Source organism: Oculina patagonica, chromosome 3 (genome assembly GCF_052425735.1).
Source record: "Oculina patagonica isolate OP01 chromosome 3, crgOcupat, whole genome shotgun sequence".
NCBI classification, from domain to species: Eukaryota; Metazoa; Cnidaria; class Anthozoa; order Scleractinia; family Oculinidae; genus Oculina; species Oculina patagonica.
The window spans coordinates 24,720,039-24,733,541 of NC_135760.1; the positions used below are offsets into that span (position 1 = coordinate 24,720,039).

A 13,503-nucleotide genomic window follows, 5' to 3' on the forward strand; every position below is an offset into this window, starting at 1 on the left:
TGGTCTAGAATAGGGTATCATTTTCAGCGATAAACATTTGAAGGCAGGAGAGCGAATAAGTCCTTATCATGCGAGTTGTAGCCTATTAACCACAGCAAAGACCGCACTGTTAGTTGAAGAACTTTCTTTGTATATGCATATTGGTGACAAAGAATCGAAAGGAATATCACTACATAGCGATACTAGTCAAACTGCATCATTATCACGCTCCATTATGAATCGATAAACATAAAAAAAATTATACTAGAAATTTCAGTTCACACTACTTAGCTGCCCCCGCTGTTAAAAATCTTAGAAAGCCTATTTCCGCTGGTTATGATAATAATGTTTGCTAATGTTAATATCTGGCAACCAGATCAGTCGATTATTATTTTTGGCAGCTATTATGGCTTTGTTTGCTGTCTTGGGGTATACGCGCTGGCCCAAAGTCTTTTTCGCTTATTTTGGAGCCCACTTACCACTATGAACTACATAGCCTGTAGGAGGGGGTGAAATTCGGTGGGTATGTGCCGTCCGGGTCTCCGAAATAGCACCCCGTTTTTTAAAAAAAGAATTTACATTGAAAATGATACCCCGTTCTAGAAACAGGTCAACTTTTTAACACCCCGTTTTGGCTGCTGAAGCCTTGAAACTTCGTGCATTCGAAATATCATACCCCGTTCTAGGAAGACTAGGAATCGTCTCTAAAAAAAGTCACGACCCCGTTATATGTAAAAGTGATGAGTTAGCCACTTTAGACAAGTTTATGCTGTTTACAAGTCTAAATGGAAACAATTCCCAATAAAATCATCATATAGGAATTAGGTCGTTATATAAAACTTGGCCTCGTCTTCGTATGGGTCCCAAGGCCAGCTATGGGAATCCTGCGATTTTGCCTAAGTTCTTCTCATTGCTTTTTTTCTCGAACACAAACATAAAAATGCACTTTTATGCTAGCATAATGCTCGATTCTTTTTACATTACATACTGAATGTGGACATCTCTACACTAAATTAGATCGTAGTTTTATTCAACATTGTCCTAATTATGTGCAAGACTGCTGTGATTTATAATCATTTTGAGTGTGTTTATAATAGTAAATAGGTAACTGGGGAGTTTAGGAACTTGCATCCTACCAGCTACAAGCTTTAACAGTAAAAGATATTTTCCGTTGATCTAGCTGAAGTTGGGAGGTTGATATAGTATCTGTGAAATTTTATTTGTTTGTGTTTCTGATTACAACAGATCGTTTTCCGGATTTGTGTCGTCCTTGTGCCTCCTTGTGTTAAGCCCATACGCAGAGAAATTGGCTAAGCCAGTTCCAAGGACGAAATAATTAGCAAAACAAAGCGAAAAGTCAACATTATGTCACGTGTGCGGAATACCGCAAGTCTGCGCGGGCAATAGGGTGATTGCGCGAAGCGCGAGACAAGCCCGGAAAGGAGGAGAAGTTAACCCCCCCCCCCCCCGGGCGCACGGACTTTGCACTCTACCTTGGTCAACCGGACCCGGAGACTAACGAGATCAAACAACAAGCAACTTCAACAGGACACAACTCGTCAGTGGTATTTACTGTTTTCATTCCTCCTTGTCATTCTCCAGATCGCCATTTGGTGTTCATATACCTGCTAGAAAGTCCCTACAGCAACAGACTGCGAGAAATGCGACTCGCTCGATCCGGAGTCCAGCGCACTGACCATTAGGCCATCGCCTTCTATTAACCTCTAATTGTAGTCTAAAATAAGCAAGCATATTATCATTATCGGGGCTTACAGTACTTCAGAATTTTGCAAAACTACAGGCCTTACGAGGTATTACTGTACATGCTGTAGTAAAATTTCCTTTATGTAAAAAGCAAGTGGCCGTTATTTAAAGACTGTCTTTAAAGAAGTGTATTACAGTGATTTGGAGTGTTTGTGGAAACATGGCCAGGACATTGTTAGGGATTTTGCCAACAAAACTATCTGTCGTACAAACTGAATCTTGAAGTATTGTTAAACGGAATTTAGAAAATAGCCACTAATGTACAGGATAGTACCGTAAAAAGTCGATAGAACTGACGTCAATATCCTTAATGAGACTTCATTAAGTGTTAATTACAATTTAATTAGGTTCTAAATAGTTTATTACGGTACTGAATTCTATAGAGTCTGTACTTGAATGGGCCCTTTGCGCAACTGTGTCATGTGACCTTCCAAATTTAGAAGATTTCTATGGAAAAATTACTGATAGCAAGCTTTGCCATCCATACAGTCCACAATACAAATCCTTTAAGCTTTTCAAACTTTCAAACTTCCGTATAATTTTGCGCTAAACATTGATTGTCTCAAAATTGACAGTCTTGTTGCATATTTCATCACTGTCTTTCGATTTCTGGCATCCGTTCCATTTCGTAGCATTCTCGTCTCCAGTGGCCGCGATCCTGTTGGTCATCAGGTGCTGACCAACAGGATCGCGGCCTGTTAAAGAGGTGATAACTGTTATGATTGACAAAGTCACGTCACGCAAAAGACCGATTTTTGTTCCTTTTTGGCGAACAAACACTCTGAACAAAGATTATGCATTTATAAGCGGTAAATAAGCCACGCTTCGGCAACTCCAAAAGTATATATACAAGGGATTGATCATAGTTTAGAACACTCGCTTGAAAACAAAGAAATGAATTATTTTGGGAAGGTACGACGGAGTTCACGAACAGTTTAAAATGTTGTTTTATGGTAATTAATGGCCGGGCCGTGTATTTTAATTATTTCAGTGTTGCTATTGTTTGCGTGTCATCTGGGCTGCAAATGACAGTTTTAGTTCATGTGACAGTACATGCATAAAACATGCCCAGTCGCTTAATGCATCATCAATTAAACACACTGTAAACACAACATTCTGTGCGAAAAAACAGTTCATCAAAACAAACCCATGGGAACTTACGAAGGTCATGTTCTTCCGGGTTCTTTCTTCATTATTTTTGGCTTGTGGTGGTGGCTTCATATCCTAGGCTTGGTTGCCCAAGCTCAAGCAAGGTTTCTAGCACAACGCTTCAGCTCTGCGCGAAAACGAAAGAACTGCGCCTTTGAGCTAGAATTCGAGTCTACTACGTGGTGTAAAGTTCCTGTATTATGCATGAAACAATTTCCAGTTGAACCTTGTTTGAAAGTGATAGCAGCGACAGTTGGAATCATTGCAGAGCTGACCAAAGGCGAATGGAGTCTCTTTGACAAATCATCTGGGTATTTTTCGCACCTGAATAACTTCAGTCATGCAACAATGTTTAGCATTTTCCTGTTGGGGGCCGTTGTTGAAATTCTGCGGTTCTACTCGATATTATTCCTGCCTGCAGCAGTAGAACATGTTTTAGCATCACTGGCGTTTTTTCTAGTTGGAGAGCTGTTTTATTACCACATTGACGGCCGCTCAGAACTGGATCAAAAACTGCACATTTTGCTGTACACTGTAGCATTTTCCATCGCATTTGTTATTCTTCTTGAAGCTTGGCAACGCAGAAGTTTCATGTTATTTATCACGCGCTCATTTCTAGTCGTTCTGCTAGGGACTTGGTTCATCCAAATCGCACATGTCCTGTACGGCTCGCACCCTTGGCACAACATAGAATCAAATCGAGCATTTGTCGTGATTGTTTTTTCGTGGCATGTGTTAGGTCTGCTCGTGATGTGCGTTTCCAGTTTTGTGGCAGTAAGTGTTTGCGTAAGGATGAAGAGATCGACCTGTATGAAGCGTTCAGCATCTAATGGAAACTTCACAACAGAGACAAAAACAGAACTCCACAGTCTATTGACTGCGGAACAAAATAACGAAGAATTAGCTCAAATTGATTAAAAATTAAGAAAGTTTTCCCGCCTCTTTATATATAGCATGGCAAAGTTGTTAATATATACGCAACATGATGTATCAGTTAGACTTCTAACGCGACCGTCAAATTCTGTTTTACAAAATGATGAAAATTTACAAATAATAATGATTACAGACCTGGTTAAAGACCTCTGATATGGTATAGGTAGACAACACAGCCGGGTTCTCATAACCAAGTTTATATTGAAAAAGGAAATAACATGTAGTATTTAGTTTGCATATGCGGTCAAGCTTTGGGAAAACCAGCTGAACATAGCGTCCATAACAACTGTACAAGAAAGGAAGTAGACTTTCCTATCGATATAACTTTATAAACTTTGAACTTTTATTAATAAAGCTTGTAATTTTAGGCTGTAATTGTATTCGAAGAATACGCCTAGCTGCAACAAACTAAAAATACGTTGTTTTAATTAAACATTTCACAGACAGACACCTGTGCCGCCTTGAATTTCCATTAAGATTATAATATTATTAAATGTCGAAAAGTGGCGGTAATTGAACAACATAAAATTGAGAAGAACTTTAGTGCGTAGTAGTTTAAGGGTTTTGAAAACTGGTGTTTTATAAAAAGATAATAAATTTAACTAAAATAGGATGCCAGTTCACCGTCTTTTTCTGCTAACGGAGTATGTACAGAGAAGCTAAAAGCAAATTGATCTCTGTAAATAAAGGGGCAGTGTTTACACTAAACAGTGTTTATACTAAAGTGCAGCATTGCATGACGCTCTTACTGAATTTTACCTCATTCGCAAAGTCACTGTAATCATAAAAGAGCATGATTCGCCTTGAGTTAAAGTTCTTGAAGATATTCAAATATTGCTTACCAAAATTAAATTTTTTACATCCAGTTTTGACCGACGCAGTTTATAACTTAAACTATCATTTGAAAGTCGCCAATACGTTTAGCTGGAGAAAGCGAGACGAAGGGTTTATTAGCCAAGCATAAAGACCTTTAACTATTTTATCCTGTCCACAGAAAAAAGCCCCGCTTCCAAACCCTCCCTGATATCTCAACCTCGTTCCCAGGGTGTTTCCCTTGGCAATTTGCCAAACTACAAAGGGAAAAGCCCGGGAACGAGGCTTTAAATAACTGCAAAAGTTCAAAATACACTCTAAAACACGCAGCGCCTAATCAGATCAGCTTCTATATTCTCATATTAATCTTAATGTCTTATTAATTGGGGTAGAGCGGTTTTTCAATTGAGTGTCGTAAAACCAAAACCAATGTAATTACCGGCTGGCCAATCACAAAGGACACTGACAATTCAGTGAACCAATCAAACACGAAGCAAGTACATGTATCTGGCGCGAAGCGCGGAAAAAGTGCGCGAGCGAGTCACAATTGGTTTGGGTTTCACTCCTGATTGGTTGAGAAAGTGGCGCAAATTTTTTAAACCGATCACTAAGCGTAGTAATGCAAAACGAAAGCAAGTGCGAATTACATTCGATACTTTGAAGAGATTAAATTGTATGCTGATCTCTGCTGGTTACTTAGCAAATGGCACTGCGTCAAATACTACAAGAAACAGACAGATTGATTTTCCCAACCAAATGCCTAGCAATCATAACGAATCCGTCATTCAACAGAGAAGTGACTGGAAACTAGTACAGATTATTCGCGCGAGCGCGAGCTGCAGTCATTTTCAAAACGCACGCGCGCGTAGAAAAATCCAAAAATTCACCACAGCAAGAGCCGCATTTTGCCAGTGATTTTGTTCCATTAAAGGACCCTTGTTAGATTTTAGACTTGTAAGTAAATTATTTTATGGATTTACAACTTCTACAAGCCCTGCAGAAGTATCAACAGAATGGTTTTTATGAAATGTCACTCAAAAATAACGTCATCAAAGAAACCATTCATGACGTAAAATGCACAAAAGTTCTCAGTCTTCGAAATGCTTGTTTCGCACAAGTTGAAAACGTCTTAACGTGAGCTTTTTTTGCGTCGATATTGGAGGAATCAAATAATTAAGCATGTCGAGATTGGTAAAAATTATTGTATTGGTTTGTTTTTTGATCGTGCCTGCAACGGTGCTTTTAACTGAAGATGATTCGGATTATTTCCCGGCAGAGTTTACATGCTCCGACTCGGGTAAGCAAAGTGATTCCTGATTTTTTTTTCTCCTCTCTCGCTTTTTAAGCAAACCCGCTTAACCCTTCGCCCTTTTTGACAGGTGAAAAAAAGTTAGATTTTACTGAGAAGTCTATAAGTAATATCAGTAGTACCTTTTTCGCAACATGCGCAGTTTTGAAACATTCTTGATACCGCGTGATTTTTTTCTTCCACGTTCAATATTTAATATTCTTTTTCTAATTGTTGCAGATTTCAATGTTGCTGCACAAATTCACTGGATTTCAGAAGGTACGTTTGTTAAAGACTAGTGCGGCCTCAAAGAGCTTGTACTTTAGAGGCGCTATTGTTACCATGCTTACCAAGTGATTGTTTTAACTACTGCTTTTTTTTCTGTCTTTACTTTTTCAGTGTGGAGAAGGAACGCGCCATACGAAATTGGTTATCCGCTATTGTACAGCACTCTTGTCGTTTTGCCTTTGGTCCCATTTCTGTGTTTACTGATACCGTCCAAGGAAACTCTTTTGCAACAGGTCAGTACGAGATTTATACGACGAATATTCGAAATAAAAACTACGGTTCTTGTACACGGGCAACATAGACGTCGTCGCTCCCGGTCGTCCGCTCCCGGTCACCACGAGAACGGAACCAACCGGAAGTGGAGTGCGAAACAGCGTTTGTTTAGCCAGGCTAGAAGACGATACGTTAATGTTCTAATGTTGTGGCTGTTTTTTATTATCCATAGTACGAAGAAGAACAAAAGCGAAGGCAAATGGAAGCAGAAACCCAAGATAATGAAGATGAAGAAGAATACTATGTCCCTGCACAAGAACCCTGCATTATCACGGGAGCCAGTCGCTCCAGGTCCCTGGTACTCTACAAAAGCAGTAGTTCCATTGGAGAGAGACTGGTCGCGGCAGTTGAACAAAACAAGCCCGAGTTATGTGCACCACGTGTTGTCATGGAGACGCCTTTGACAGACGAGAGGGAGGAAGGCGAGGTTACAGTGGGTGAACAGTACCCGGATTTGACAACGGTAGATACCGCTGACAGCTTCGACCGCATCAAAGAACTGGCTGAGAGAATTTATCCTGAGTCTACATTGGGGTGAGTTTTAGGACTTGCACATAATGTTAAGAAAGTATAAGAAATTTTATTTGAAGGTAAGGTTAAGTCTGCGTCGAGTCAAGTGGTCCATACCGCCGGAGCTCATCCCGGTTTCTGTAGCATTAAGCGACTAGGAATATCTCTACCCCCCCCCCCCCTGGATGAGATGCTAGACCATCGCAGGGTTACCCCCAGCAGCGAATTCGCCGGTAACCATTCGGGGGCAACGTGAACTCGCGGGATCGCGCCTTCGGCGCTCGCAGAGTTCAATTCACGTTGCCCCCGAATAGAGAGCCTGATCGCAGGCTAATCTGGGTGGAGAGAGGCACTATGAGAAAGGCAATGAGAAAGTGTCTTGCCCAAGAACACAACACAATGATCCCGGCCAGGGTTTGAACCAGGATTGCTCTACAGTACTTACCCGCTTATAAGAACCTGCAATTTAAGAACCTGTTAGCCTAAAAATATCAATTTAGACCCCATTTACATAAGAACCTATTTAGCCTAAAATTTGAAACAGGTTCTTATAGAAAGGTTCTTATAGAAATTAACCTAAAAAAAACTTCATGCAAAAAAACATAACTCGAAAGTAGTGAACTTGAACATGTATACACTTCTAAATTTGGTATAAATAATGTTTGAAAACCTTGTAAATTTTCATTACATAAGGGATAAGCCCTGTCTTCAGTGATGAATTAAAACTACACCTTTCTACCATTCACAGGTGTATAATATATTTCTCATTAAATAAGAACCTATTTAAGAACCTGCGTAGCCTAAAATTCCACTAAGCACCATTTACATAAGAACCCGTTTAGGCTAAATTTGAAAAAATGGGTTCTTATAAGCGGGTAAGTACTGTATTCGGAGTCCTGCGCTCTAACCATTTCGCCAACGTGTCTCCCAATTTATTTTTAAGAAAAGTTTAATTTTCGTTATGGTTTGTTTTAAGACGGATTTCTTTTATTTTTTACAGAAAAACTTGCGTCATGGTTGCCGCTGGTGCTTTAATTTCTTACGGGATCTACCGCCTTCTCTCGTAAGTTGAACTGACCTCTCCATTTGTAATGTTTAATACAAAACAGTGAAAGATTTACAAACTATCGTAAAACAATGAAATGGAAGTAATCTCCAGGTCCAGTTCTGGCCCTCTCTCTCTCACGTATAAAGACCAGTCATACTGCGCAATAGTCGGTAGCGAGCGCGGGAACTGAGTGTCACGTGTTTTTCCGTTCTGAGTCTGATTGGTCGAGAAGACAACATCTCCGTTTTGATTGGTTAGAGTATGAAACGGGAGTTTATTTAACAAGTTACAAACATTGTGGCAAGACATTTAAAAACTGGTCTAACCATTTTAAGCATAAACCTGCTTGTAATCAAAAGAAAGAACAAGAAATAGACTAGTTTCTTCCGGTTTTAAACTTGTGCTCACTTCCAAAGTAGTTGATTACCGACATGAAGTTAATTAAGGTAAATTTACAGATAGCGAATTTGAACAGCTGACGTTTCCAGCGTTGGCTCTCCGTCGGAGCATTGCTCCACTTGCCCACCGAAGCAGTACACTTACACTTGTTCCTTTTCTTTTTACAGGAAGTAAACGTCTTATTATGGTTTAGAGGAAAAGTTGTAAAGAATGCGCTGGAAACAAAGTTGTAAAATATTACTTGTATATAATTGTCAATATTGTTACGTTGGTGTATAAATCAGATTCAGAAAAGTTGCAATGACATTACTTGTATGTACTGAATAGCATTTAAATTGTCAATATTGTTACTGGGTGTCAAATCAGTCTTGTAATTAACAATTTGAGGCAGGTCAAGTAGTCGAACATTTTTTCACATTTGCCGTATTGAAAATTTAGGCTCTAACTGTATTTGAGAAAGACGCCCAGCTGCGACAAATGAGAACAACTTTAGTGCGTTTTAGTACTTTAGATTTTTGTAAACGAGTGTTTTCCAAAAAGTAAATAAATTTAACTAAAGCAAGCTGCAGTATACCGGATTTTTCTGCAGACGACGTATGTAGAAGCAAAATGATCTGTTTTTGTGTCTAGTGCGAAGCGCAGACACAATGCTATAACGCTAAAAATTTGAGTAACTGCTTCATATACCGCAAATTATGACGTCATACTAACCAAATTACACTGAGGTTTCTCATACCTGTCAGCGTACACGAAGTATTTGGCAGTATTCTTCTCTGGGTAATAGTAATCGATAATGACCCGTTACTGCCTCGAACCCGAAGTAAACAACCGATGACAACGTAAAACAAACGGAACAAGTCTAATTTGAGATAATTAAGACATTAATTATGTCAACAAACGTCAGCGCTAATTACGCGACGTGCTCTCGTGCTGTCTGTTAACTTGCGTGCGCTCAATTGAAGGTATTCGTTAGCATCTGTCCGTGGACAAATAGAAGATGCTAAATAAACTAATCAGAGCGCATGCTTTACTTAGATTGTACTACAAAAAATTATGCTACGTCTACTCCAGATAGCCTTCCTTGATCACCTTGCACCTGTTTATTATTTCTACCCGTATTTCTCTGCTACACTGTTGAAGCCTGATATTTTGACCCTTTCTCCACACGTTTAGTCTATGCCAACAAAATCCTCATTAATGTGCTACCATGGCCGAGCAATACAATAATACACAATGCTCAATGAAGCTCAGCACTAGACACGTGTACGCAGTGCGGACCTATTTTTATTCTTCCTTGACATTCTCCGGATCGCCATTTCGTGTTCCAGTGCAACAGCTCGAGAGGGCTAGAGAGGCCTTACAGCAGCAGAGTGCGAAACAAAATGCGACCACTCGATCCGGAGTCCATGTAACGCACTAACCATTAGGCCACCGCGCCTCCAGATTAGCCTCTTAATTGAATTCCAAATTAATCAATCAAGCATATGTTCATTTTTGGAGCGTACAGTTCTTCAGAATTTTGTAAAACTGCAGTTTTAGATACAATTAAACATGTAGTTTTGTAAATCGTAGACTACACGACAATCCGAGAGCACAGTGAATTAACCCCGTCGATCGAACCAACAACATAGAAAGAACAGGCTTTACGAGGTAGTACTGTAGTAAACTTTCCTACGTGCTAAAAGCAAGTGGCCTTTATCTAAAGAGGTGTACCAGTGCTCCGTAAGGTGGGTCCTACTGTGTAACAGTGATTTAGAGTGTCTTGGAAACATGGCCAGTACACTGTTAGGGATGTTGCCAATAAAAGTATCTGTAGCATACAAACTAAAACTTGAAGTATTGTTAAACGGAAATGAGCCACTAATGAACAGGATAGTACCGTCGATAAAACTGACTTCAATATACTTTATGAGACTTAATGTAGTTTTAATTACAATTTAATTAGGTTCTAAATGTCTAATTATGGTACTGAATTCTACAGAGTCTGTACTTGACTACTGGGCCCTTCGCGCAAGCTCTGTCAAGTGACCTTCAAAATTTGGAAGATTTATATGGAAAAATTAATGATGCAAGCCTTGCTATCTATAATACAAATCATTTATTTTTTTTAAAACTTTAAAACCTGTAAAATCTTGCGCTAAACAGTTATGGTCTCAAAATTGACAGTCTTACATATTTCATCACTCTCTCTGGGCTCCTTTTCGCTTTATGATTGTATTCTCGTCCCCAGCGGGCGCGATCCTTTTAGTCAGGTGCTGATCAAAAGTTTCGGGCTCTGGGGACGAGAAAGTTACAAAGTCGCTTGACGCAAAGGATCGATTTTGTCGCATTTTGGCGTACAAAGATCAACAAAGCATGCCCGAAACACTCTGAACAAAAACATGAATTTTTAAGTGGTAACTGAAGCCACGCTTCGGCAACTCCAAAAGTATATTACAAGGGATTGATCACACTTTGAAAGCAAAGAAATGAATTATTTTGGAAGTTACGACGGAGTTCAACAAACAGTTTAAAATGTTGTTTTATGGAAATTAATGGCCGGGCCGTGTATTTTTAATTATTTCAGTGTCGCTATTGTTTGCGTGTCATCTGGGCTGCAAATGACAGTTTTAATAGTTCATGCAACAGTTCATAAAAGCATGCATAAAACATACCCAGTCGCTCAATAGAGATGTTTCGCATAAGCCCACTTCATATGCTAATGATCCGCTACTAGTGGATTTAGCAGAAATACCCAGGAGACTACCCTTTCCTTTGATTAAAGGACGTGAACAAAACTTTGTTGGGCAGATTGTTAAATTGTCGTTTAAAAAAAAAAACAACCTAGGTGGTCTTAGGTGGTTTCGGCCAGTCGTTGTACAAGTCGTTGCAGAGGCACGTTGTGCCTGATTCAGACTCTATTTAATCCGAGTTCCCGCAAAAGTAAAGTTGAGTGAACATAAAAAAGCGTAAGATGTTTTGAAAGTATTTTTCATTAAAAGTTAACCGTGACTCCAGTGGGAATATGACAAAGAATTCGGAAATATAGATGAGTTTGTGTGAGGTAACACGAAACATGGATGTCAGCGCATACATACACGGTTCGAAAGAATTTTTTTTATCAAAGACTGCGAGTCATGGCCGAGCCGTTAGTTGTTGTTGTTGCTGCTTTTCTTTTTCGCCCGTCGCATTTCTGCGCAAAATAGAGCGTTTTCATTTTAATTGACAAGAAAATGATTGTCTTGAACAAAAACAACGGCTTGTGCATTTTCCTTTGCAATCAAAACTGGTCTCCTGGGTAATTCTACTAAATCCACTAATAGTAGATGATTAGCATATGGAGTGGTCTTATGCGAAACATCTCTAATGCATCATCAATTAAACACAACATTCTGAGCGAAAAACAGTTCATCAAAACAAAACCATGGGAAGCTACGCGGGTCATGTTCTTCCGGGTTCTTTCTTCATTATTTTTGGCTTGTGGTGGTGGCTTCATATTCTAGCCCTGGTTGCCCAAGCTCAAGCAAGATTTTTGAAACATCGCTTCAGCTCTGTGCGAAAACCAAGGAACTGCGCCTTTGAGCTAGAGTTCGAGTCTACTACGTGGTGTAAAGTTCCTGTATTATGCATGAAACGTTTTCCAGTTGAACCATGTTTAAAGGTGATAGCAGCTACAGTTGGAATCATTGCAGAGCTGACTAAAGGCGAATGGAGTCTCTTTGACAAATCATCTGGGCATTTTTCACACTTGAATAACTTCAGTCATGCAACAATGTTTAGCATTTTCCTGTTGGGTGCCGTTGTTGAAATTCTGCGGTTCTACTCGATATTATTCCTGCCTGCAGCAGTAGACCATGTTTTAGCATCAATGGCGTTTTTTCTAGTTGGAGAGCTGTTTTATTACCACATTGACGGCCGCTCAGAACTGGATCAAAAACTGCACGTTTTGCTGTACACTGTCGCATTTTCCATCGCATTTGTTATTCTTCTTGAAGCTTGGCAACGCAGAAGTTTCGTGTTATTTATCACGCGCTCATTTCTAGTCGTCCTGCTAGGGACTTGGTTCATCCAAATCGCTCATGTCCTGTACGGCTCCCACCCTTGGCACAACATAGAATCAAATCGAGCATTTGTCGTGATTGTTTTTTCGTGGCATGTGCTAGGTCTGCTCGTGTTGTGCGTTTCCAGTTTTGTGGCAGTAAGTGTTTGCGTAAGGATGAAAAGATCGACATGCATGAAGCGTTCAGCGTCTAATGGAAACTTCGCAACAGGAACAACAACAGAACTCCACAGTCTTATGACTGAGGAACAAGTCAACGAAGAATTAGCTCAAATTGATTAAAAATTAAGGAAGTTTTCCCTCTTTATATATAGCATGGCAAAGTTGTTAATACGCAACATGATCAGCTGCATGATGTATCAGTTAAGCCTTGTTTTCACTAGCGACGCAAGCTCAAGCGCAAGGATAACGGCTTAATTTTTTTTCTCCGTGAAAAAGGCTTCGACTCAAGCAAAAGCAAAAGCGCATTGCATTTCTTTTTTCAATATAACAGTTAGTGGAACAATGTGTGTACACTCCATATTAGAGGGTCTTTAATCAGGTCTGCTTGCGGCGAGCACAAGCACAAGAGTCAAAATTTGTCCTTTTTGCGTGATCGCGCTTGTGCTTGCGCTTATGCTCGCGTCGCCAGTGAAAACCAGGCTTTAAGCTTCTAACGCGACCGTCACATTCTGTTTTGCAAAATGATGAAAATTTACAAATAATAACGATAACAGACCTGATTAAAGACCCTCTGATATGGAGTAGGTAGACAACACATTGTTCTCATACTAAACTAAGTTTATATTGAAAAAAGAAATGACAAAGTATTTAGTTTGCATACGCGGTAAAGCTTCGGGAAAACCAGCTCAACATAACATCCATATAAGCTGTACAAGAAAGGAAGTAGACTTTCCTATCGATATAACTTTAGTAACTTCGAACATTTATTAATATAGCTTGTAAATTTAGGCTCTAACTGTATTCGAAAAAGACGCCTAGTTGCAACAAATTAAAATTACGTTGTTTTAATTAAACATT

The 13,503-nt window shown here is 39.6% G+C and overlaps 3 protein-coding genes across 3 annotated transcripts; all 3 read left to right on the forward strand.

The window, feature by feature from the left end:
- Window positions 1–2,839: 2,839 nt before the first annotated feature.
- LOC144645745 (transmembrane protein 45B-like) lies at window positions 2,840–4,753 on the forward strand. The gene has a single exon (XM_078505290.1). The coding sequence runs from the start codon at window positions 2,893–2,895 to the stop codon at window positions 3,808–3,810; it is 918 nt and encodes a 305-aa protein (XP_078361416.1). The 5' UTR covers window positions 2,840–2,892; the 3' UTR covers window positions 3,811–4,753.
- A 960-nt stretch (window positions 4,754–5,713) lies between these two features.
- Window positions 5,714–9,002, forward strand: LOC144647190 (uncharacterized). Its single transcript, XM_078506952.1, has 6 exons — window positions 5,714–5,935; window positions 6,167–6,205; window positions 6,326–6,447; window positions 6,660–7,021; window positions 7,998–8,060; window positions 8,612–9,002. The coding sequence occupies exons 1-6, from the start codon at window positions 5,818–5,820 to the stop codon at window positions 8,616–8,618; spliced, it is 711 nt and encodes a 236-aa protein (XP_078363078.1). The 5' UTR covers window positions 5,714–5,817; the 3' UTR covers window positions 8,619–9,002.
- A 2,486-nt stretch (window positions 9,003–11,488) lies between these two features.
- On the forward strand, window positions 11,489–12,952 carry LOC144647188 (transmembrane protein 45B-like). The gene has a single exon (XM_078506951.1). The coding sequence runs from the start codon at window positions 11,848–11,850 to the stop codon at window positions 12,763–12,765; it is 918 nt and encodes a 305-aa protein (XP_078363077.1). The 5' UTR covers window positions 11,489–11,847; the 3' UTR covers window positions 12,766–12,952.
- Window positions 12,953–13,503: the final 551 nt, after the last annotated feature.

Excerpts from the sequence above, each read along its gene's own strand:
- LOC144645745 (XM_078505290.1), top strand. The coding sequence starts at position 2,893 with ATGGGAACTTACGAAGGTCATGTTCTTCCGGGTTCTTTCTTCATTATT.
- LOC144647190 (XM_078506952.1), top strand. The coding sequence starts at position 5,818 with ATGTCGAGATTGGTAAAAATTATTGTATTGGTTTGTTTTTTGATCGTG. Across the intron at positions 6,206-6,325 it reads AATTCACTGGATTTCAGAAG|TGTGGAGAAGGAACGCGCCA; the intron begins GTACGTTTGTTA and ends TTACTTTTTCAG. Across the intron at positions 6,448-6,659 it reads AGGAAACTCTTTTGCAACAG|TACGAAGAAGAACAAAAGCG; the intron begins GTCAGTACGAGA and ends TATTATCCATAG.
- LOC144647188 (XM_078506951.1), top strand. The coding sequence starts at position 11,848 with ATGGGAAGCTACGCGGGTCATGTTCTTCCGGGTTCTTTCTTCATTATT.